The following is a 26069-nucleotide window of genomic DNA, read 5'->3' on the forward strand; positions in this document are numbered from 1 at the left end:
GTAGGAACAAGAAAATTCCCCTGCTCAACCTGGAGGAGGAGCTGATGATGCAAGCATGATGTCTACTCAAGAAAGACAAAGAAGTTCTTCTCCTCCTTCCTACTTTTCCTTTTGATTATAAAACTGTAGCCCACTAAGTTCTCGGGGCATGGCATCTCTCGCCTGCCAGTTTGTAAACCTCAGAAGCCTTCTATGCTAATAAATCACTTCTTATCTATCACTTTGCCTCTAGCCGAATTCTTTTCTGTGCTGAGACGTAAAGGACCATGGTACCGAAACGACAACTAATGGTTTCTGAAGGACAGTCTAAACGGATAGAGTCATGGAACAGAGACTTGGAAGCAAGAGACTCGGGCACGTTGAAGGAGTGGTGACAACCTTGGTGAACGTCTAAACTCAGCGGGGCATCAGAGATGCTCTGCCAAGTCTGGCTTCAGCCGCTGAGTGGCCCCAGGGCTCTGAGTCAGCCCTGACCCCTTGAGCAGGGCTCTTCCCCACATCTTCCAAGCCCTGCAGACATCAGGCCCAGGTTGTGGGCTCGTGGGTATCCCCATCTCCAGGAAGGAGAAGGGAGAAGAGGATGTCTGTGGGGTGGGTGCAGCCAGAGAGGAACAGACTCCTTAGCCTGCTCTGGGAAATGCCCCACTGGGTGCAGTGAGGAGGGGGCGGGGGACCAGCAGCCAAGCAGACCTGCAGCAGCAGCCTCAGGCCTGAGTGGACCCACCTGCAGGTCAGTGGGGGGTCTGTCTGTGTCCTGGTGGCCACAACTGTCCCTGGGCTAGCAGAGCTGAGCAGCCTGCCCATGGGGGATTCTGGGTGGTGGTGACTCATGCTACCTCCGAGTGATGGAGAGCAGGGGACATGGGAATAGAGAGAGATCAAGAGACAGACACAGACACAAAAAGATCAGGCTGGTTGCAGGTGTGTCCTCCTTTAAACAATGCAGGTTCACACAAAAGGTTGTAATCATTCATTTTACAAAAGAACACCCACAATATCCCTCTAGAACTAAGTCTGAAAGTTGATCCAATTTGCAGAAATTTAAAAATATCTGACATCTACATGTTTGTTTTCTGAGGAAGGCCTACAAGTAAAGCAAGGATTCCCAAACCGAACCAGGAAGCAGAAGGCCGCACGTCTCCCTTCTTACCTGGGGATAGGCTGGCATGCCCCAGCTGGTTCTCTGCCACTCAGCCTAGCATCACAGTCAAGTTCGAGCTTTGGAGTCTAATTTGCCTGGGGTCAGACCCAGGCATTGCTGTTTACCGGCTATGTAACCTTACTAACAGTCCCAGCCTCAGTTTTCTCATCTATAAAATGGAGGTAATAATAAATCTTCATGGGCTGTTAGGAGGCTTAAAGGATAATGTACATAAAGCACTTTATATAAATACTCCACGAGTTCTAGTCAGCAGTATTCCTCCACTGAGCTCGTTTGCTGTGGTCTGGCCAAGGCTCACTTCACACCCAGCCCTTTCATCAACCAGATCCAGGCTCCTCTGCCGGGCTTGTGTGTGGAGGTGGATGTGCTGCTGCAGAATTTGAGGAGGGTGACCCAGGGTTCCCTCTGGGTAGACCTCTCACAAAAGGACCGAAGCCTGGCCTCAGCTAATGTCATTCTTCATCTTGTGGACCAACACCCCACAAGTTAATGACTGGATAGCTCATTCCACACTCCACAGACATAACAAAACCCATTGGTGTCTGGGACAGAGTACTTTTCTAGATCATTCCTTCTTAAATTCTAATCCATAATATAGGGGTCCTCAAAATTTTCCAGAAAGGCCCAGCTTTGCAGCTATCTGCAGGCTATTCAATCTCTTGCAACTGCTCAGCTCTGCATGGTGGCATGACAACGGCCAGATATGGTATATAAATGAATGGCTACATTACTTGAAAAATAAAAGTTTGTTTAAGAGATTCTCTGGTGCTCCAGTGGTTAAGACTCCATGTTTTCAGAGCAAGGGATGTGGGTTTGGTCCCTGGTCAGGGAACTAGGATCCCACATGCTTCAGGGCACTGGCCAAAAAATTTCTTTTAAAGTTTACTAAAATAGGTGGCAGACCCAATTTGGCCCATGGCCCACAGTTTGCTAACTACGGTAGGAGGAGTGCCCTTACCCACAGGTAACAAGTAAAGCATGACCAGAGGCTCCTAGCCATACAGGGTTCCACACACATGCACATGGGTACACATACATGCACATGGGTACACACACATGCACACACAGACCACATGGAACCAAAGAGCCACACTGGCCCAATGACTGACACAAAGTTCACACTTGGTATGACATATATGTTTATTTCTGTATTTATTTGACGGATGGCAAGTTGAGTGGAGATGGAAATAGGTACCACTGCAGGCAAGCAGGGACTATGGCCACATAGATGGAAGATTATTAAAAAAAATACTTGCCACATGGTTTTGGGACATGGTCCTGTACTTTTATTTGAACAGCAGGAACAGGGGAGCCTGGTGGGCTGCCGTCTCTGGGGTCGCACAGAGTCAGACACGACTGAAGCAACTTAGCAGCAGCAGCAGCAGAGCTAATATTTTTGGAACTATGATGCATCACATAGAAGGAGGGAGTCACTCCAGAAACACCTGATTCTGGCAGAGCTGGGAAGGGGGCCAGGTTCCCCCACCTTCTCCAGCTGAGCAACCGCCACCATCCCAGACCACTCTGGACAGCGGAGATACTAAGCACAATACAGACAGGCGCTTCGGCATTTTATCTCAAAGGAAGCTCTTTGTTCTCAGAGGTGTTTCCCTGGGCTTCGCTGCCTTCCACTCCTAGGAATAGAAAATCAAAGGGGCATTGCACACGTGCATGTGGAGACTTCTCATTCGCATGTTTGATAAAGTCAGTAAACCCCAGAAAGCGAGATCCTTTTGTCTTAAGAGATGCAGCTGGGGACAGCGAAGGTTGGATGACTCTTCCTGGGCATCCAGCAACACCTCCCGCAGCTTGTCCCATGCGGTCCAGTAAAGGCTGGGAGGCGACGCTGGTGGGGCCAGGCTGCTGAGACTCCCTAGAGGCCCCTACATGCCCATCACCAGTGGCAGTGGGGTACCCAAGGCCCACAGGGTGGAGAGCACCCTGTGCAGTTCCTCACTTCTCCCCTAAAGCAGCAGAATCTTTGATGACCTCAGCATCTTCGGGCTTGAGGGACCCTGTGAAGTGCCTCAGGTGAACTTCTTCAGGCTGGGCAGGGTGCCTTTCTCGAGTACTTGCATCTCGTAAGAGGGGAACCAGGGCAAAGTTCTTCCAGTTCCTCCCTGCAACTGAACAATGATGAAACACTATTACTGCCTTCGTTGTTGTTTAGTCGCTTTGGTTGTATCTGACTCTTTACGACCCCATGAACTGTAGCCCGCAAGAATCCTCTGTCCATGGGATTTCCCAGGCAAAAATACTGGAGTGGGTTTCCATTTCCTTCTCCAGGGGATCTTCCTGACCCAGGGATGGAACCTGCATCTCCTGCATTGCAGGCGGCTTCTTTACCGCTGAGCCACCAGGGAAGCCTAATACCGCCTTGGAGGCAGCAAAATGATACCAAAGAGTTGTTTGGCATTACCACCCTCTAGATAAAGTGTGGTGTAGGCACCTCAGTGCTTCCAAGACACAGGGATGGGGGCCGTTTCCTCTTCCCTCAGCTGCTCCAGGAGCCTCATCTGCTCAGGCAGCTCCTAAATTCCCCTCCTCGACTCCACCCTGACTTGCTTGTGGCCCCAGGAGAGTCCAGGGCTTGCTACTCTCAGCCTCTGTTTCTTCCCTGCCCCCGTGGGAGGGAAAGAGGCACTGGGGCTACCCCGGGAGCGGCTCCACACCAGATCAGCTGCAGGGGATGAACACCAGCCGGAGAATCAGGATCTGGGGCCCAGACCCCACCAGTGAACAGCAGATTGGGAACAACGCCAAGGGAACCATAACAACATTGGGCCCTGACGTGGGCTCTCATGTGTGGCCTGAAATCCCAGGAAGGCCCTGAGGAAGACCCCACTGTCACCCTCATGGGATCTCCAGCCGCCCCCCCCTCCCCCATGGTGACCCTCAGAGAAGTGACAGCCCAGGGGGACAGCTATACAAGCTTTCCTCCCACTTGCCAGAGCCCCGGTCAGCCAAGCCCTCTGGCTGGCCCTCTCAGGTCTGATCTCTCTAGAAAGCCAGCCTAAATCATACCTTCTGCCCTCAGGCCACAGTTCATTCCCCTCCACTGGTGTCCTGTCCTGGCCACGTCTCAGAGGCATCAGGAACACGGGAAGCTGGGCCCAGCTGAATTCTCCAGGTTCTGGGTTTCCCCTAGGCCCACAGGCTGACCCTGGCCTGCTTCCCAAGCCCCATCTGATACTAAGTAGATGGCTGACGGAGGTTTTAGGGAAGGCATAGAAGCAGGGGGCCTCCATGGGGAGACAGGCCAAGTACTCACTGAGACACCATCTCCTTTCTGCCTGGCTGGCTGGCTGGTTGGGGAAACCCAACCTCAGAGACTGCTTGACCCAGCTCCAGTTCCCGGGCCCTCAAAGAAGGCGTGGGGCTCCCAGCGCCCACTTCCCTTAGTCTTAATGCCGAGACCCCCTCACATGCTCTCCCTGGCTCAGCCACTGACCACTATCTCCTCTGCCCTTTCTCTGATGCATTCCCCCCCCCTTCCCAATCACATGGGCTAAGTGGGTGGGGAGAGTTCCTCATTATTAAATGATCTCACTGCTCATTACGGGAGTTTCCACTGTTACAAAGTGGATTAGGAAAGCAAAATCTTCAGGAAATGCTTCCTGATTAATCATATGTGTGAAACCAGGGAACCTCTAACCATCTCCAAGCTGCACCCCAAGTAACATGAGTTGTGTGTGTATCCCTGCCACTGGGTCAATGGCTTTATTAATAGTACAGTGAATGAGCAATGCTGTAAACAGTCAACAGTGTCATGCAAACACAACTGCAAAGTGGAATCGCAAATCTTGTCAAAGGTGCGTAGTTTCATGAAATCAATGAGCAATGTCAGAAAACTGTTCATATCACATGCAAAGCCATCTCTGAATGGCTCTGTGGTGAAGCTGGACCAGTTAACAACTGAAAAGGAGCATCAATAAGTACTCTGACACAGGGAATGCTTCTAATGAAACTCATCAGGGGGAAGTATAGCGGCCTGAAGGAGGCCCTTGGGAAAACCGATGAAGCCCTTGAGTAGTTTTCCAAAAGTAAGCCTCTTAGTAAAATAGATTTCCACGTTTGGCTCTGATAGCCAGCCATCCTGCTGTGAACAACCATAAAACAGGACAAAATACATGCAGCAAATGTCTTCAGGCATAAGAGCACAGCCTGAGAAGCTGCAATTGCTGAGAGAAGTGAAATTCACCAGGTGAGCCCTGCGATTGCCCTAAAGTACTCTTTAGGGACTAGTTCTCAGACTGTAGTGCCGTGAGTTGGAGTCTCAACAGAGTGTGGAAGTGCCTCTGAGCTAAGGAAGAAGAGAGCAGAGTTTGAGCAGCCAAAGCAGCTAGAATCCCTGGGACGGGGTGCAGGAGAAGAAGAAGGGAGCTGTGGGGGTAGAGGTCCAGAAGTCTTTGGGATGGAGTTCCCCACAAGTCCTTGGCTCAGAGTTAGTATACTTGCACAATCTTATCAGAGAGTAGCCGTTGTGGGGTTGAAAGTGGGACAGAAACATCAGAATCTGAGCAGTACTGAGCGATATTGGAGATCCAGTCCAACCAAGGGACAGACCTCCTTATACCCTTTTTCTACTCTGAGGATCAAGCTAAAATACCAGAAATGCCCTACTTACTCTATACACACTAGAATAAGGTCTACTCAAGACCCACTCTAACTTCCCTGGAGGTCTAGTGGTTAAGACTCCGTGCTTCCAGTGCAGGGGGCACGGGTTTGATCCCTGATCAGGGAACTAAGATCCTACCTGCCCAGAAGCTCAGCCAAGAACCAAAAAAAAAAAAAAAAAAAACAGAGAGAGAGAGACCCACCTTAAAAAACCTAAAGTCAAGAGCTGACAAGATCCACAGAGGAAAGAGTCTGGATTTTGAGTCCCACAAGTTTGATGGGATTGGTAAACACCTTGACATTTCCACAGATCTACCATAATTAAACGTTAAAGCTAAGCATACACAAGTTCAAAGTGATTCATCAGTAACTGAACCACCAGCTAGAATAAAAATTCAGTCAAAAGTCTCTACAACATATTATTACAATGCCCAGTATGCAATTAAAAGTTACTGGACATACAAGAAACAGGGAAATGTGACTCACAGTCAAGAAAAAAACAGTCAGTAGAAACTAACCCCAAGATGGCCCAAATGTTGGATTTAGCAGATTTAGTAGGTAGAGAAACAAAACCAGCTATTATAAATACATTCAAAGAACCAAATTAAAGCAATCTTTTTTTTTTTTTTTTTTTTTTTGGCCACACCACGCAACATTTGGGATCCTAGTTCCTAACCAGGGATCAAGCCCGTGTCTCTTGCATTGGAAGAATGGAGTTTTAACCACTGGACCACCTAGGAAGTCCCAGGAAAACAATCTTAATGAAGGAACAGCTAAGGAATCTCAGGAGAGAAATGGAAACTATTTTTTAAAAGAACCAAATAGAAATTCCAGAACCAAATAGTCCATTCACTGAATGGGCTTAATAGCAATCTGGTGATGACTGAGGGAAGGGTCAATGAACTCGGAGACATATCAGTAAAAATTATCAAATTTGAAGGAAAATGAACAAAGCCTCAGAAGCCCACAGGACAATATCAAACAGCCCAACATGCCTGTAAAACAAGAACATAGGGAAAATAAAGCGAAGTGTATATAGTCTCCAAAATTTGATGAAACATATTGATGTACGGATCCAAGAATCTCAACAAACCACAAGCAAGATAAAAGCAAAGAAAAGCATACCTAACCACATTTTAGTTGAAATGCTGAAAACCAGAGATGAAGAGAATATTTTGAAAGCAGTTGAGGGAGTGAGGGGAGACACACCGCAGACAGGAGAACAGCAGTGCAAATTACGGGTGATTTTTCATCAGAAACAACAGAGGCCAAAGACAGCAGAGAATCATAGTTTAAGTACTGAAATTAAAACCAACAACAAAAGGGGACTTCCCTGGAGGTGCAGGTGTTAAGACTCTGGGCTTCCACTGCAGGGGGTATGGGTTCAATCCCTTGTTGAGGAACTAAGATCCCATACACCCTGTGGCACAGCCAAAACATAATTTTAAAAAAATTAAATTAAGATATACAATTAAAAAGCAACAAAAACCTATTAACCTAGAATTCTGTATCTGGGAAAATATCCTTCAAACATGAAGAGGGAATTAACATTTTCAGGTAAACAAAAGCTGATGTAAAACTAATCTATAGAGATAGAAATTAGATAGTTACCTGGGATGAGGAGGGTGGAATTGACCACAAAGGGGCATGAGGGCCTTTCCGGGCTGATGGAAACAGTCATTATCTTGAATGAGGTGGTGGTTGCCTGAGGGTGTGATGGTGGTTTAATTGCCACGTCCTGTCCAATTCTTTTCCACCCCCATGGACTGTTAGCCCACCAGGCTCCTCTGTCCATGGGATTTCCCAGGCAAGAATACTGGAGTGGGTTGCCATTTCTTTCTCCAGGGAATTGTCAAAACTTATCAAAGTGTATGCATAAAATATGTGCATTTTATTGGATGCAAATTGCATCTCAATAAAGGATATTTTTTAAAAGTTTGTAAAACAGAAAAAAAAAATGAGCTTCTCTGTGAAGCAATAGCAAATCTAAGACCTGCAGTATCATGCTATCAGGCAAGTTTGCCTGAAAAATCATGCCTTTGCCCAGTGAACCAAAACAAGGTAAAAAACCTATCAACATTTGATTCATTCTTTGTTCATTTAAGAATTAGCAACAATAAAAACAAAATTAGTGACACCAGCAAACAGCAAAGTAGACAGCTCCAAACATGCATGCTGCCACAGAAACATTTTTTTAAAGGCAGAAACTTTAGAAGCAACATAGTCAGAACTCTGGGAAACAGCCCAAGGTTTTCAGAAACCAAGAACATGCTGACTCAAGAAAAAGGCAACTTAAAAATGGTAGGGAGTGGGTAGGAAGGAGGCTCAAGAGGGATAGAATATATGTATACTTATGGCTGATTGGTGGTGGTGTACGGCACAAACCAACACCACATTGGAAAGCAATTATCCTCCAATTAAAATTTAAAAATTAATTTTTAAAAAAGAAAGGATATAGAAAAAATGGTAGGGAGCTAAAATTAGAAAACTCTCTAAAAGAAAAAAACAAACCAGAGGCAATAATCTTCCTGACATTGGACTGGATTTGACAGTGATTTCTTGGACATGACACCAAAAGAACAAGTAACCAAAGAAAATAATAGATAAATTGGTATGTATACTGATAGCTGATTCACATCGTTGTACGGCAGAAACTAATACAATATTGTAAAGCAATTATCCTCCAGTTAATTAATTTTAAAATATAGATAAATTGGACTTCATCAAAATAAAAGCTTTTGTACATCAAAGGGCAATTCACAGCATAGAAAAGATATTGGAAAATTATATATCTGATAAATAATTACATTTGGCAGATACAAAGAACTCTTATAACTCAACAATTAAAAAAAAATTTTTAATGGGCAAAGAGCTTGAATAGGTATTTCTCCACGGAATATCTATAAATGGCAAATAAGCAACTGAACTGAACTGAACTGAAGCACATGAAAAGATGTTCAAAATCATTAGTCATTATGGAAATGCAAATCAGTGGGATACTACTGCATACATGTTAGGATGGCTATAATCCAAACAAAAACAGGAAATCACAAGTTGTAGGTGAGGATGCGGAACCCTGGTACATTGCTGGTGGGAAGGTAAAATGACTCAACCGCTTTGGAAAAGTTTGGCAGTTTCTCAAAAAAGTTAAACATAAAATTAACATATATCCCGCAATTCCACTACCATCCTAAAGACTGGGAAGCAGAGTATCGAGAAGAACCTTGTACATTAGCGTTCACAGCGTTATTCACACCAGTCAAAAAGATGGAAGCAATTGTAATGTCAGTGAACAGATGAATGGATAAATAAAACACAGTAGATACATACAGTGGAGCACTACTGAGGCAGACACAAAAGGACAAGCGTTGTGTAATTCCTCCTACAAGAAGTACTCAGAATAGGAAAATTCCTAGAGACAGAAAGTAGGTTAGAGGTTACCAGGAACTGGGAGGAGGGGGAAATGGGATTAATTGTTGAATGGCGCAGAATGCCTGTTTGGGATCTTGAAAACGTTTTGGAAATAGGTAAGGGTGATGCTTACCCAACATCGTGGATATAATTAATACCACCAAACCGTACGGTTTGAAAAAAAATAGTTAAAATGGCAAATTTCATGTTATATATATTTTACCACAATTAAAAAAAAAAAAAAGAATTAGTGCAGGGTTGTAATTATAAAATGTGTTCAATATAAGAGACTAGGTGTGCCTCACTTTCAGGTGAGTATCTTCCCCTGGACCTTTCATTTCCTGTATACTCTTAAAATGTTTACCGTTAATGGTTTGAAGGGCTGGTTCCTGGCAGTGGTTTTCCGCGGGGCTCCTCTGCTCCCACTCTTCCCTCCTCTGCCTGCCTGCACGTGAGGCAGGTGAGAGTCCCTGTTTGTGTCCGTAAGCCTTGCGTTGCGGAGTGCAGACGCTAGGTGTAAGGACTGGGAGGGAGGAGACAGGGCAGCCCACCGGAGGCTGAATGTGGGCTGACAGCCTCCCCTGGGGCACGGATGACCAGGAACCCTGGCAGAGCCAGCAGGTACGGGGCCGTGGAGCTGTGGGCTGAGCGGGCATGCGTGAGCCCCTGTGACTGAGTGTGCGGGTATCTGACCCCCGAAGCTGCTCCAGGGGGTGGGGGACCCCAAGGCTTCACCTGCCCCCCTTCCGCTCGCACCTCACCTCGGCTTGACCGCAGGGAGAAGCTCAGGGTGCGCTTGATGCCCTCGCAGTTGCCCGGGTCTTCGTTGATGATGCCCACGTTGGTGTTCCAGGTGGTCCAGTTCACCTCGTCCACCCTGCAAGGAGATGGGGCAGCAGGGAGCTGGCGGTCCACAGCCCCACAGTCCCAGCACCCCCGTAGACCAGGACAGGGTGACACAGCTGGTAAGAGGAGGGCCCGGAGGGGCCTGCCTTTGGTGTTTGTTTTTGCCAAATGCATCCTTGCTAAGTCATCTCAGTCACGCCCAACTCTTCTTGACCCCATGGACAGTAGCCCACCAGGCTACAGTGCTGGGGGCCTCCCAGGTGGCACTAGTGGTAAAGAACCCACCTGCCAATGAAGGAGAGAGGACCGACCAGGCTCCTCCGTCCATGGGGATTCTCCAGGCAAGAATACTGGAGCGGGTTGCCCCACACTCCTCCGGAGAGCCTCCTGACCCGGGGGTCAAACCCACGTCTCTGGTGTTTCCTGCCTTCGCAGGTAGGTTCTTTACCACTAGCGCCACCTGGGAAGCCTGCCACACCAAGCAGCTTGCTGCTGCTGCTGCTGCTGCTAAGTCGCTTCACTGTCCGGCTCTGTGCGACCCCATAGACGGCAGCCCACCTGGCTCCCCCGTCCCTGGGTTTCTCCAGGCAAGAATACTGGAGAGGACAGAGATGTTATGGGGAGGGAGGTGGGAGGGGGGTTCATGTTTGGGAACTCATGTAAGAATTAAAGATTTTAAAATTTAAAAAAAAAAAAAGAATACTGGAGAGGGTTGCCATTTCCTTCTCCAATGCATGAAAGTGAAAAGTGAAAGTGAAGTCACTCAGTCGTGTCCGACTCTTGGCGATCCCATGGACTGCAGCCCACCAGGCTCCTCCATCCATCGGATTTTCCAGGCAAGGGTACTGGAGTGGGGTGCCATTGCCTTCTCCAACCAAGCAGCTTACAGGATCTTTATTTCCTGACTAGGGATCAAATCTGGGCCCGCGGCAGTGAGAACACAGAGTCCCAACCACTTGAACTCTCAGGGAATTCCAGGGAGGAGGGGACCTGCCTTTTGGACACCACCTCTGAAGATGCGTCCTCTGACTATACCTTGGGGCCAAGGGACTTTAAAGACTGGATTCCTAGTTCTGACTCTGATGGCTAGGTGACCCCTTCTGGACACCTTGTTTTCCAGTATTTCACCTCTGGGTCCCACAGTCTGAGATCTAGGCTGGGGTCCCCTGTACCCACAGCCAACTCCAGGGGAGCCCCTGTACCTATAGCTGGCCTTGGGATAGTCCCCTATGCTCACGACTGGTCCCAAGAGACCCTAAGAAAGGCTTCTGTTCCCACAGGTGACTCTAGGTGGTTCCCCAGGTTCATATTAAGCCCCAGCATGGGCCCCTGTACTTACAGCTGGTTCTGGGTGGGTCCCCATGCCCACAGGTGAGCCCTAAGGCCAATCTCTGTCCTCACAGCTAGCTCTGGGTGGGTCCCCATATCCATGGCTGAGCCCCCGAGCTCCCCGAGCTTTGACCCTGCCTCGGAAATTACCTGAAACACCACCTGTAGTCGTCCTTGCCATCAGGTGTGTACCCCACCTGCAGCAGCTTGCCTGAGCGAAAGGCCTTCCTCATACACTTGAGGAAGCTCTTCTCCGTGTCTAGGATGGTGATGGCTCTCTGCAGGAAGGAGACACAAAAGGCAGAGGGCAGAGGGCTCATCCAGGGGCCACCCCGGCTGCCAGTGCCTCCTGCCAAGTGTCTTCAGGGGCTCTCCTGTCCCTGTACCTCCAGGGTGGACGTCCAGTACCCTTTGCACCAGGCTTGGTCTTCACAGCCCGGCAGGTGCACACCCCTGGATGGAGCTCAGACCTGCACAGGCCCAGCCAGCCCCAGACCCTTCCCCGAGGAGCTCAAGAAGGGGCAACATAATGTGGCAGTTAAGAGCAGAGCCTCGAGGGTGAGACTTCCTGGGGCTGGGTCCTGGCTGGGCTACTTACTGGTTGCCTTGGAGACAGATAACTAACTTCTCTGCCTCTTTGTTGTTTAGTCACCAAGTCATGTCTGACCCTTTTTGCGACCCCCATGGACTGTAGCCTGCCAGGTTCCTCTGTCGATGGGATTCTCCAGGCAAGAATGCTGGAGTGGGCTGCCATTTCCTTCTCCAGGAGCTCTTCCCGACCCAGGGATCGAACCCACATCTCCTCCATCTCCTGCACTGGCAGACAGATTCTTTACCACTGCACCACCTGGGAAACCAGTGCCTTCATCCAAAATCAGGGATACTGAGAGTGCCCTCTTGGTAGCAGTGTTATAGGATTAAAGACAGCATGTAAGTGAGACACTTAGAACAGTACCTGGTGTAGAGCCAGCGCTACTTAGTAAGAATGATGCTTTTATTATTAGTTGGGAAGGCAGAGGTGGACTTGGAAGCTCAAAAATGCGCTTGTCAGGGGACGTCCTTAGTGGTCCAGTGGCTAAGACTCTTCTCTCTCAGTGCAGGTGGTCCAGGTTCGATCCCTGGTCAGGGAGCTAGATCCCTCATGCCGCAACTAACAGCCTGCATGCCGTGTGCAGCAGCTAAGACCCGGCGCAGTCAAACAAACAAACAAAAGAATACAGCTCTCACGGCCCATCCCATCCTAGCTGCTCCCAGAGTGTGGCTTCTGGTGCCCAATCGAGACCAGGATCCTCTGCGACAGGCACCCCGTGGGGCTGAACCCTGTGTCTCCTCCTCCCAGGGACTGCCCAGCCCACAGTAGACGCGGAGTCTACGAACATCCGCTGGTGACCCTGGGCAAGCACCCCTGCAGGGGGAGCCAGAGGGGAGACATCTGAGGGGGAGGCTGCTGCCTGAGCCCCCGGTCTGGCTGGGCTGTCTGCCCCCTCCCCAGAGAGTGCCCCGTGCACCCAGCTGTGTTGCGCAGCAGCCAGAGCAGCTGACCCCCTGGTGCTGCCGCTCACCTGCAGCTTCCAGATGTTCTTGCTTTCCTGCGCAATCTTGTTCACCGTCTCGCCCATGAGGGCAATCAGCATGTTGAGCAGGAGGATGTACGTGAGAATCACGTAGGCCAGCAACAGGATGACAAAGACAGCCTTGAAGTCGTAGTTCTCGGTGAATTCCAGGTCCCCCATGCCGATGGTGAACTTGAACAGCTCCAGACACGTGGAGTACAGGCTGTTGTAGCTGTCGGCCGACCGGCAGCCATGCCCTCGCCACCTGTGTGGCGATGGCTCAGCCGACACAGAGTCATTCTTTTCATCCTCAATCAGTGTCACCACCGCTGAAGGGCACAGGGAACATGTGGCCGATGGAAGCGTAAGACCCCAGGGTCCCCAACCCGCACACCCACTGGCCCAGGATGGGTGCACAGCAGGAACTCTGGCTTGGCCATGTGGAATTTTTGTGTGAATTTAAAGGGGGAAAAAAAAATGTACTCCCTTCTTCAGAACTATCAGTTTGTCATAATCTGCTCATTGCAACTAGAGAGAGCCTGTGTGCAGCAATGAAGACCCAGCCAAAAATAAATGAATTGATTTAAAAGACCACAAAGTTAGCATCACTAGAAAGGGACAGACAGACATCATGGGATACCTGATATAAGGAAAACACACATTCCTTCCTTGATATTTTGACCAAAAATGCACACCTGAATTTAACTGTGAAGGAACATCAGCTAGACCCAAACCAAGAGACACTAAAAAAACTGCCCTTTACTCAATAAAAATGTGAAGGTCACAAAAGGAAAGATTGAGGAAACTGCTCCAGACTGAAGGAGACTAAACAGGCTTGACAAGTGACTGTAATGTGTTATCTGGGATTTTCCTTTCTATAAAAGACATCATTAGGACAATTGGTGAAATTTGAAGAAGGCTGGAAGATTAGCTAATAGTCCAGTATTGATGTTAATTTCCTGATTTTGATCATTATGCTGCGTTTATGTAAGAGAATGTTCTTGTTTTCAGGAAATACACACTGAAGTATTTAGTGGTAAAGGACTGATCATATCTGCAATTATTTTTTTTTTTTTTAAGTATGCTGTAGTGTGTATCCGCCTGCAACGCAGGAGACCCCAGTTTGATTCCTGGGTTGGGAAGATCCCCTGGAGAAGGGATAGGCTACCCAGTTCATTATTTTTGGGCTTTTCTGGTGGCTCAGATGGTAAAGAATCTGCCTGCAATGCAGGACACCTGGGTTCGATCCCTGGGTTGGGAAGATTATCTGGAAGAGGGCATAGCAACCCACTCTGGTATTCTTGCCTGAAGAATCCCCATGAACCGAGGAGCCTGGCGGGCTACAGTCCATGGGGTCGCAAAGAGTCGGACACGACTGAGCAACTAAGCACGTGTGTGTGGTGTGTGTATGTGTATGTAGTGGAAGAGAAAGTGATTTTTTAAATGTGGTAAAACAACTAGGGGAATCTGGGCAAAGAGTGTAGACATCTTGTGCCTAGGGTGGGGAGGGAGGTTCAGGAGGGCAGGGACACATGTACGTCTATGGCCAATTCATACTGATACATGGCAAAACCCACCACAATACTGTAAAGTAATTCTCCTCCAGTTAAAATAAATCAATTGAAAAAAATTTTTTGAGTCAAGATGCAACTATACCACAGGCAAGCAGCGTTTTATACCTCCAAAATGACCTAAAATCTTTTATGAATCAATCTCCAGGTTCTCCTACTACTATTATTTCAGTGTGCTCATTGTCCATCTGCTCTGTCGCCTGCAGACACACACCCCGGCGGGCCTCTCCCCACGCAACCCTGCAGAGTCCTCAGGAAGCCGAGGTCAGCAGGAGCCCAGGCCTCCCACCAGCCCTGACCACACCCCATCACCTGTGGAAAACCCGAACAGGAACACGAGGTAAACAAACATGAAGCGGCACAGGTCTCTGAGGATCATCTGCAGGAGAGAGTGGGCTTGTGAGACCCTCCTCCAGGCCCAGGAGGCGCCAAGGCAGGTACCAGGGCTGTGTCAGCCCGGGGCTCTTTCTTGAGCCCAGGTGAAATCAGAGGACAGACAGCTAGGTTTGGTTTGGTGGTTTTCAGCTCAGGAGTCGTGAGGGACTTAACTTCTGGTGGGAGAGGGAGCCTGGCAGGTGTGGGGGGGTCAAGTTTCAAGGGCGCCCCCAACCCTGGGTCAAGGCCAGATTGCCTGATTGTTGGGGAATTCTCTGGGAAAGTGGGTCTTAAAGCAGGAGCTTCCCAGACAACACAGAGAGGATGGACGGAGTTTGCAGAGCTGGGTTCCACACCCCCAGGAGGCAGTCAGGCTCTGCGGAGGAGCCCCGGGGCACCGGCACCCACCTTCTCGATCATGACAGCGTAGATGCCCATCTGCTGGAAGCCGCGGGTGTAGTAGAGCATGTTGGTCCAGCCCATGGCCAGGGAGAACACCATGGAGGCCACGTACTCCTTGCAGCGGCAGAAGTACAGCACCACGGTCGCCAGCATGAACAGTGACTGCATGAAGCTGAGGAGGAGGGACAGCAGGCCCTGTGCACAGGCACCCGCACAGACAGGACCCCAGATGCCTGGCGTGCACGCATGTTAAGTCCCTTCACTCGTGTTCAGCTCTTTGAGAACACGTTCAGCTCTGTAGCCCACCAGGCTCTTCTGTCCATGGGGATTCTCCAGGCAAAAATACTGGAGTGGGTTGCCACGCCCTCCTCCAGGGGATCTTCCTGATCGAGGGATCAAACCCACGTCTCTTACATCTCCTGCACTGGCAGGTGGGTTCTTTACCACTAGCGCCACCTGGGAAGCCCCAAGATGCCAGGACCTCCCCTCAAAGGCCATAGGGGGAGGTGGGAGAGGGGATGGCCATCCTACCTCCATGAATGTCAGTGGGAGCGATATTGTCCCAAAGAGGCAAAAATCAGTCCCCGGTGCTGGCGGGGGGATAGGAGGAGGGTACATGTGCAAAATCTTATTCTCTTTACACACAATGCACAGATATAAAGACAGCATCTCCCTGGTGGTCCAGTAGTTAAGCATCCACCTGCCAATGCAGGCTCAGGGGTTCGATCGCTGGTCAGGGAACTAGATCCCAGATGCCACGGGGCAACTAAGCGCATGCGCTGCAACTGCTGAAGCCCACGCGCCTAGAGCCTGTGCTCTGCCACAAGGGAAACCACTGGGATGAGAAACCCGGCACCACAACTAGAGAGTAGCCCCTGCTCGCTGCAACTAGAGAAAGCCTGAAAGCAGCAGGACCCAGCACAGCTAAAAGCAAATGAATAAATTTTTTAAATAAATAAATATAGTACATAAACAGCATATCTGTGGTAAGAGATTTCATGGGAGGAGCAATTAGAAAAAAAAGAAAAGGAATCTAAAAGCAACAATGAAAACAGGCTGAAAAACAGGGCTTTAGCTCCAACAACCTCCCTACGCAGTTCCTGGGAACAATAGCCTCACAGACCGCAGAGAGTCTAGGAGGCCTAGGCTCGTGAGGAGAACAGGCTGTGCGCTCCCAAAAAACCACAGGTAGAGTCTGCTGGTCACATCCTCAAACTCAGGAGCAGAGCCAGGGAAGATGTCCTTTCTGCTCCTCAGTCTGGCGGGGGCTGCCTATCAGAGGCCTGGACAGGCTTAGAGGACATCTGGGCAATCCCATGACAGGGTCTGCTCAGCGGTCCCTTCCCAGATGGATGGATAAAAGGATGGAAAAAAGGAACAAGGGTACATCTAACTCTGACTATAGACCACGGGAGCCTGGGGAACAGGTTGGTCATTCCCTAGTACCTGGAACATACCTGGTGCAGAGTGGACCCTCAATATTCACTCACCCAGCCTGGGTGCCTTCCATCATTCATTCAACATGTTTGTGAAGCCCTACTAGATTCCAGGTCCAGTGTATGTGAGAGAATGAGTGAGAATGAGCTGACTGCTGTCATCCCGGGTCTCATGGCCAAAAGATGCTATCTGCTGCAGAGGTGTAAGAGTCAGTATCACTTACAAAAGCATCTCACTATAGCTGTCCACAAACAAGGTCTTCAGTGACGGCCGCCTTTGCAGGAAATACTGAATCTGCAGGTAAACAAAGAATAAGATCTCAGGAAAGGTTAAACACTGAGCAACTAGAATGTTTTCTAAACAGCACCACGATGTACCACAGAAGTGCAGCAAAGCAAAGATAATGAAGACAGTGGGACAGCCTGGGTCAGACTAATGGGGTAATATCGTATGACTCGGTCAGGAGAATTTTCTAAAATAGGGTGAAATTACAACTGTATCTAGAAGTTAAGCCACCAAAATAGTATAAATTGCTATGCTTGAATGATGGAATTGGGCGATTTTTCTCCCCTCCCTTCTAATTTGTGCTTTTTCTAACTAAGTTTGAATTAAAGTAAAAGTTCTTTAACCAGCCTCCACTGAACTAACTCATTGGATAAACCGGTGGTCTTCACTCTCTGAAAACATTTTGCCTGATGCCCATGGTGAATGCTCCTCTCCAGGATGCTCACACGCTCCGTGCCCTCCCAGTGGTTAATCCTGTTTGCCAAGAATGCCTTTTTGCCCACTGCACTTGCTACTACAGTTTCGTACTTTACGATAATATAAACCAGGAGTGTGAAAATAAAGACGGTTGTTTCTATGAAGACAGCGTCCAATGATTAGGAAAGACTCCTTGAAGATGAGTTACTAAAAAACAGAGTGTGGCTTAGATCAAAAAGATTAAGGGGAAAAAATCATAATAATCTCAAATTCTGCATTCAGAATTCTTTGTGCATGAAACAGTGGTCCCACATATATTAGAAGAATGGCCTAGGAATATGCATGTTTGGGGATTTTAGTTAAAATGATTCCAGGGCCTTCCCTGGTGGTCCAGTGGTTAGAACTTTATGCTTCTACTGCAAGGGCCACAGGTTTGATACCTGGTCAGGGAACTAAGATCCCACAAGCCACGTGGCATGGCCAAAAAAAAAGGGGGAGGGGGGTCTTTTTAAAATAAACAAACAATAAAATGGTTCCAGTATATACATATTTCATTCTTCTGAGCTTTTACTGAACTGTTTCAATTAATTAAACAGCTACCGGTCACGATCCTGTCTCTTAAGAGACTTGCATTCTACCTCTGTAATTAAAACATTACGTTCAGTGGACAGCCCTGACTGCCTGTCTTCAAGTGTGACTGACCTGGGTCTGCAAGGGGACACACTGGGCAAACCAGTACCCTCTCTCCAGCCGCGAATGCCTGAGGGTTCTCATCTTAACCTATGCATCTCTAAGTTTCTCAAGCAGGGCCGTTACATGGTTGATGAATTAAAAAGTGGGTGAGCCACTGCTATATTTAAAATGGATAACCAAATAAAATAAAATAAAATAAAATGGATAACCAATAGGGACTTACTGTATAACACAGGGAAGTCTTCTCAATGTTATGCGGCAGTCTGGATGGGAGGGAAGTTTGAGGGAGAATGGATACAGGTATATGTATGGCTGAATCTCTTCACTGTTCACCTGAAACTCTCACGTTGTTAATCAGATATACCCCAATACAATATAAAAAGGTCTTTAAAACAGTGGTGAGCACTGAATGAGTCTCTTGGCTTTTTGTTTAGGTGATAATGGAAACTCACAGCATGGGAAGGAATGCTTACCCCTCGGGAGAAAAAGTAGATACCACCTGCCACGGAAATAATCTCTCCAGTGACTCGGAAATAGTCCCCTACAGTGTGTTTCAGCTTAAAGGGAGGCTGCAAAGGACAAAGAAATTAATGATTCCACTCACTCCCTCACTCATTCATTCATTCAACAAACATTTACCAGGTGCAAAGCCTTGTAATTAAGACCCAGCCCCTTCTGGAGAGGCTTAGCCTCCATCAGGAGAGACCCAAACAAAGACAATGCATTACTATGGGGGCACCTGAGAGGAGACAGGACCTGATTCCCAAGTGGCAAGAGGAGAGCCTCCAGGGGGTAAGAGGAGCATCCCTGATGTACTGTGCTGGCTCTCGGGCGATGCCCTAGTCTAGAGCTCTGCTTGGCTGGGAGGACAGTGGTGGCATAGGTGGAAACACCCTTACAGACACAATGCCATGTGCTTCCTGCTGTTCCCGCAGCCTGTGGTGAACCCCCGATCTCCCAGGACTGTCAAGGTTTCCCTCAGATGATGAAAGGAATGCGGTCACACACATGCATGTGTGTGTTGTCCCTGTGTTTCAGTCACAGTTTTCTAGAGTGGGTTTCCTTTCAGCCTACCGTCCATATTTCATAAGCACTGCTTCACTGAGGCTGCTGCTAAGTCGCTTCAGTCATGTCCGACTCTCACTAGCTCGTTTCATTAGCACATTTCTCTTTTCTCTTAAAGTCAGCCCTGGCAGCCCAGTGATTAAGACCCTGTGCTTCCACTATAGGGAACGAAGGTCCAATCCCTGATTGGGGAACTAAGATCTCATATGCATTCAGTGAGGCCAAAAATACAAATAAATAAAGGAAACTCATTAGATGGCCTTAATAGATGTATAGAAATCAGATTCCACCTAACTAGGAAGTTGAGTTTTTCAGCCAAATTTATAAGCAAGGCACTCTGGAAATAAAGGCAGCAAGTTAAGTGCTGGGATATTGAATGAAGGACTCAGTTAAGAAACTTGAGGTAGCCTATGACTTCTGATAGCAGGGAAAGTCTGATCTTAGGTTGAGCTGATGCATGGTCCAGGGACTTGCTTAGAAGCAGTGCTCAAAGTCTGTGTGCAGGGAATGAATCGTGTGTGAGTGAGTGAACAAAAGCAGGCAGGAGAGAGAGTTGGCAATGTGCTCAGGGCTTGCACCACCCACGACCCTGAAGACAGCCAGCCCAGTGGAGAGCTGCTTCCAGCCCCCTAATTCCTGCATCCTTTCCAACCTAGTTCACCCCCTCTACAATCAGGTACCTCAGCGACCATAGGCTCAGCCTCTCAGAACCAGGAGGCCAAAGAAGGGGCTGAGAACACGAAGCAGGTGCGGGACAACCAGGAGAAGGATGACTGAGCGCAGGAACGTAAGATCTCCAGGCGACCCTTCCATGTCTCCTGGGCCCCGTCTGGTTCGGGGTCTTGGGGTCTTCTAGGAACGCCCGTCCCCTCCCCGCTTCCCCCTTGAGGCCCAAGCCTCAGGCGCACCCGGCCTCCCGCAGGTCTGTAGTAGGCGACCGTGGTGAAGATGACCATGTACAAGCAGTAGACGAAGAAGTTGAAGTAGAAGATGCGCTTGACGAATCTGTCCCACTTGTCCTGCAGGAGGCGGTTCAGCGGCTCCACCAAGAGCATGTCATGGCGATTCTAGGGGAAGCAAAGAGAGGTAAGGCCCACTCCTCCCAGTAAGATCCACCTGGCAGGCCCCCTTCAGCCCCAGGGACTCTTCATACCCACTTTCTGAATGACCACGCCCTTGGCCTGAGCAGCAGCAGAGGGTCACAGGTCTGGACCAGCAGGCTCCTTGAATGACCCACCCTCTAGTTGTGTAACCCCTGTTGTGCAGTGTAATTGGACTAGTGACTCTAAGATGAACCCAAATGACGCAAATGAATTTTGTAAGAGGCTAGGAGACTAGGAGAAAATAAAACATCCGAAATATGTGCAGTAGAGAAAGGACCAACTCATTTTATAACAAGAGCCTCTACGTACTAAAAGGATGAGGCAAATAGTCCAATAGAAAAGACGGCAAAGGATAATGAATGTTGCTCTTCTACCAAAGAAATACAAATGGTTGAAAACATGAAAAAATTCTCAACCTCACAGCAATCAAGAACACAAGAATTAAGACATCAGTGAAATAGCTGTTTGGGCTCCATGGACTTAAACTAGTTTAGAAAAAAAAAAAGAAAGGTAATACCCAGGTTGGCAAAGACTTGGGTAGATGTGTACCTACTGATGGTAGGCAAGTGCTTTCATGCAATCTTGAGGACCTAAGTTCTGATTTAGCAATTCCAATTCCAGGTGTCCTTCATAGAAAAATTCTCAAGCCCGTGCCAAACAACCTGCAGCATGTAGTACGAAAAAACTGGAAGTAACTCAAAAGTCCTCCTGTGGATATTTACCCCCACCCCTATCGACTGCAGCGACTTGGCAGCAGCAGCAGCAGCAGCTATCGTGGAATACTTACTGCTGCTTTGCTCTTTAGTCGCTAAGTTGTACCCAACTTTTTGGTGACCCCGTGGACTGTAGCCCACCAGGCTTCTCAGTCTATGGATTTCTCAGACAAGAATACTGGAGTGGGTTGCCTTTTCCTTCTCCAAGGGGTCTTCCCAAGCCAGGGATCGAACCCACGTCTCCTGCATTGGCAGGCAGATTCTTCACCACTGAGCCATCTGGGAAGCCCCATATTTGCAGTCATTTTTTAAAAAATAAAGTAGACCCATATGTGCTGATATAAAACTATCTGTAAGACATGCCACTAAGCGAAAAAAAAAAAAAAAGGTTGTTCTGTACTATATGGAGTGTGATCCCATTTATATAAACAAAATGAAGCTATATGTTTTCATGTGGTATAAATGGAGGATTCTTGTCTATCTACTTTTGAAATGTTAAAGTTTTATTGTAATGTTATCATGTATTGAGTGTATGATACAGGAAAACATTCAGTGGGAATAAATGGGGAGGTGAGGCGGCAGGATACAAGCCCCAGGTAGCAGGTGATGGGAGGACAGGCAGAGTCACACCATGGGCTGGAGATGGGGCTGGGGCTGCAGTGAGGCTGGAAGCCCTCCCTGCAGTGAGACCGGAAGCCCTCCCTGCAGTGAGACCGGAAGCTGGGTCCCGGCCCCGGTCCACTCACAGGGGTCTCGCTGCTACTGTAGGCGATCACCTCTAGCACCGAGTTCTTCTCACAGGTGTCGATACAGGACAGGTCGTAGAGTGAGGAGTGCACAGGCCCATAAGCCCACTCAGTGAACTTCCTGGACAGGTGCCTGCACTCAGGCTCCTGGATCTCCCTCTGGAGAATGTAAGCCAAGACCTGCCCCAGGGACACAAGAACCTGTTAGAGGCTAGCCTGAGGCCCTGCACAGGCCACTAGCTCTGTTCCAAGAGTAATTCTGCTTCCGAGTCCATTGAAGACCCTGCCCGAGCCCCAGGACGGTCCCCACCCACATTCAGCGATCTCTTGACTGCCTTCTAGATCAAGCTGCCCAATGCCTCAGACCTATCACCTGATCACACCTGGCCCCCTAGTTCTCAGTGAAGGACTGCAGTGGTCCCCTCTAGAAAACCTCAAGCCAAAAGGAAATAAAGAAAATTCAAGAAATACAACCAAAGTTATAAAGCCAGGCTTCTCGTCCTAAGAGACTCACTATGAGCAGGGACCAGCTCCCAGAATCCCCTGGTACTGAGAAACTCCCACCCTACCCCCAATTCCCAGCTGCCCAGCCCCATCTTCAGCCTTCCATGGCCTGACATCATCCACAGACTTGGAAGCCTGTCCTACCCCATTAGGACTCCCTATCACCTAAAAGTCCTGTCTTGCATGAAAAATTACCAACAGCTTCTCTTTCCATTTCACTCTCGGCTCAACCCACCCTCACCCCATGGCTGGTTGGTGACGCTCAGAGTTGAAAATCAGAAACGGCCACATGTGGGCAGCCTGGACGGGAGGGGAGTTTGGGAGATAACGCATACATGTATACGCACAGCTGAGTCTCTTCACTGTTCACCTGGCACTATCACTGTTTATTAATTGGCTATGCATGCTTGCGTGCTCAGTTGCTTCAGTCATGTCCGACTCTTCTCCACCCCGTGGACTATAGCTCGCCAGGTTCCCCTGTCCATGGGATTCTCCAGGCAGGAATACTGGAGTGGGTTGCCATGCCCTCCTCCAAGGGATCTTCCCAACTCAGGGATCGAACCCATGTCCCTTGTTTCCTGCATTGGCAGACAGGTTCTTTATTGCTAGCACCACCTGGGAAGCCTAATTGGCTGTACTCCAATACAAAATAAAAAGTTTTTTAAAAAATAGTATAGGAAAGAGGAAAGAACTGGCCGTATGTGTGCTGCTGGCTTCTGCTCAGCACCTCACAATTCCTTTGGCTTACTTTAACGCCCCCACCCTTCTGATCCCCTACAGGCTGATGTGGCAGCTTCTCTGATGCCAGAAGTTCAGAAAGGCAGGCAGACCCCCTCCCACAGCATCCTCATCTCAGGCATGACTCCCCCTCCCTACCCCAATCTTCCCACTCCGGGCGGCCAGAGCCAGCGGCGTCAGCCCCTTCTTGTTGGTGAGCTCCTCCAGCTTCAGCGTAGGGTGGATTTTGGCCCCCAGGATCAGAATCTCATTGTACATGCTCGTCACGAACTTGGTGTTGTCAGCCGTGTTGTCGGCCACCTCGACCAGCGCGTGCAGAACCGTGTTGCCCACTGAGTCCCTGGCGCTGATGTCAGCTGGCTGCCAGGAGTTCTGCAGCAGGAACTTCACGATGCCCAGCTGGTTGGTGCACGCAGCCAGGGAGAGGGGCAGCTCACCTGCAGCCAACCACAGGCACATGGTGGGCCTCCCTGGAAAGAGACTGGCTTGGCCCTTGCACCACCCAGCCTCCACTCCCTCTATCTCCACCTCAAACTTCCAAGATGCTAAGTGTCTACCACATGGTCTCCCTACCAAAATAGAAGCCAGGTCGCCCTTTGGTTTTCTTAAAGAAGTCCCCATTGGCCGCAGCCTGGACATCAGCCCCGTTCTCCACCAGCAGGGTCACCAGCGCCATGTTCCGCCTCTCGATGGCTATGTGCAGCGCCGTCTGGCCTGTGGAAGATGCATGCTCTTGGCTTGGGACTGGTAGTCCTGAGGGGGTGACTGGCCAGGTGCTGAGGGAGGGCCTGGACAGAACGTGTGGGATGATTCCCCCAACAGAGCAAGCCAGGATCCCCTAAAGATGCCCAAGGAGTCCCTGAACAGGAGTAGAGCCTCCTGGGAACTGGCAACCCCAGACTGGGAGCTAAAGGACTCAAAATTGCCAAAGATCAAGGAGCAGCAAGCCAGAGGTGGGAGAGGAAGGGAACCCCCAGGACCAGGAGATCCTGATTCGGTGGCTGGGAAAGGGAGTAAGGGGCTCAGAGGCTTGTCGGGCTGTGAGGGTGCCCCCTCGCTCCAGGAGAGCATGTGGCCAGCCGCCTCACCTTTGTAGTAGCTGTCTGTGTAGCTGGCGTTGACGAGCTCCTTCAGGCTGTCCGTCTGCCGGGCTATCTCCAGGAGCAGGGGGATGGTGTCATTCTGCCCGTTGTGCAGGTTGAGCATGGCTTTCAGCAGACAGGTCTTCCCTGTCTCTGGGTCTGCAAGACAAAGCAGGGGTCAGAGCAGGCACTGCAGAGAGGCACCTCCCGGGAACCCGACAGCCTCGGGGCCACCTTTGAACTCGCTGTCCATGAGATGCTTCTTGCTCTTCTGCAGGAAGAGCAGCAGGCTCTCCAGCTCCTCACAGTTATTCTGAGCGACTGCTTCAAAGATCCTCCTGCGATCGTAGAGCTTGAGGTTCTCAGGGGCAGCAGAGTCCTGGGACAGCTGCCTGTGGACCAGAGAATACCTTTGTCTCATATTCTGGTCTCCCCTTGGCCTTGAGACCTTCAGAGCTGGTCGGGGAGAACAGCTAAATCCCGAGGCAAACCGAAAGGGGGTAAATGTAAAAAGAAAGCCACCCCTCAGACCAAGTTGTAACAGGGAACAGTGGGGCACATGTACCCCCATTCTGTCTGTAGGCATCAGCTAGAAAATCTCTGCAGGCACTACTTCCTGCAACACCCAGGCACTCACTTCTCTGCCCGCTTGGAGGCTGGGGTAGCCTGGAGGGGGCTGGGGACAGGGGTTCAGCTAAATGGAAGAGCATCCTCATAGAGCCCCAGGAGTCAGCCAGACCAGGGGAGCCCCTGTCCTGCCTTGGAGGTGGTGGGAGGTTTCTGAACGCTCACTGAAGCAGTCTTGTACTCTGTTTAAAAGCGTCTTGCCCTTAAGCTTTCCAACTTGAAGTCTACATGATTGAGGCTGGTGCGCCTTCAAAGCCTGGACCCAGAGATCAGCCAACAGCTAGGATCAGCATATATGCCAGCACGTGTGGCCACATGTCCTATAGCTTCTGTGAGTACAGATGCTGGACCAGGCGACCTCTGGAGGCCCCCTCAGCTCCCCAGCTCTATGACCTTCTGCCCATAAACTCAAGTATCACATGGAGTCACCATGGCTGGGGTCTCAGCCAGCTGGGCCAGTCAGGCTCCCGGTGGAAAGGGAGGCAGGGGCTTCACATGCAGCTTACCTGACACAGGTGGGGCCATCCCCAGGCCTCTGGATGATGACTACAGGGCTGATGGTGATGGCTGGGCAGGATGCCAGCTGGCCTTCCTCATAAGAGCAGTCCATGAGGGATGTGTCCTCCGAGTCACCCCTGCCAAAGAGCCGGCTGCGGCTCTTGGCCGTGGGGAAGCTGTGGGGCTTGGTTGGAGCTGGCCTGTAGTTAGGGTCTCCATCTAGGGGGTCTGGGCAGGAGTCCTCTTGAGGCAGGTCCTGAGATTCCCGTGATTCTGAGCTCCCCCATTTCTTCATCCGTCCCAGATTCTCCATGGCCCAGGAGGCAGCCTGTGGGCAGCCACCAAGATCAGGCTTATTTCCAGCTGGAGGACTGCATGACCCTGGCCCCCGCTGCACTTGTTGCAAAGGCCCCTGTGAACCAAGAACCCCCAGAAGTCCAACAGCTGCTGCTCCCAGCCTTCCAGAAAGAAAGCTTTCAGGGTGTAGTAACTCCCACCCTAGAGGCCCCAGTGGGGAGCAAACCTAGCAGACCCCTGTCCATCAGCCTCCAGAGATGGAAGAGCCCCCAACTTGGATCCACCAGGATTGATGGATCACTCACCTTCTCCGGGCCTCAGTTGCCTCATCTGTAGAATGGGGGTGCTAACCACTGCCCTGACTCCCCCAAGTTCAGAATAGGGGAAACCAGAAGGAGAGTTTATTGCTGGCTATGCATTGGGGAAGGAACTGAGCGGTGAAGATGGTTCAGCCCCAAAGAGCCAAGCAGTCTGCATTCCCAGGAGCAAGGTGGCTGGCGGAGACCAACACTCACACTCCACAGTGTCCACACTGCATGGTCCCTCGGGTGCCACGTGCCCCTGCCACCAGTCATGCACTTGCCTGCCTTTGCTCTTT

The 26069-nt window shown here is 49.7% G+C and overlaps 1 protein-coding gene across 1 annotated transcript; it reads right to left on the reverse strand.

The window, feature by feature from the left end:
* Positions 1–3115: 3115 nt before the first annotated feature.
* On the reverse strand, positions 3116–25469 carry TRPV1 (transient receptor potential cation channel subfamily V member 1). Its single transcript, XM_068978519.1, has 15 exons — positions 25183–25469; positions 24284–24441; positions 24056–24208; positions 23541–23681; positions 23106–23404; positions 21726–21905; positions 20072–20230; positions 18572–18667; positions 16927–16997; positions 15273–15438; positions 14802–14868; positions 12928–13247; positions 11516–11643; positions 9952–10067; positions 3116–3288 (listed from the first exon to the last, which is right to left on the reverse strand). Exons 1-15 carry the CDS (start codon positions 25467–25469, stop codon positions 3116–3118), a joined length of 2514 nt encoding a protein of 837 aa, XP_068834620.1.
* Between the last annotated feature and the right edge of the window lie 600 nt (positions 25470–26069).

The sequence above is a fragment of the Capricornis sumatraensis genome, chromosome 8 (genome assembly GCF_032405125.1).
Source record: "Capricornis sumatraensis isolate serow.1 chromosome 8, serow.2, whole genome shotgun sequence".
Lineage (NCBI taxonomy): Eukaryota > Metazoa > Chordata > Mammalia > Artiodactyla > Bovidae > Capricornis > Capricornis sumatraensis.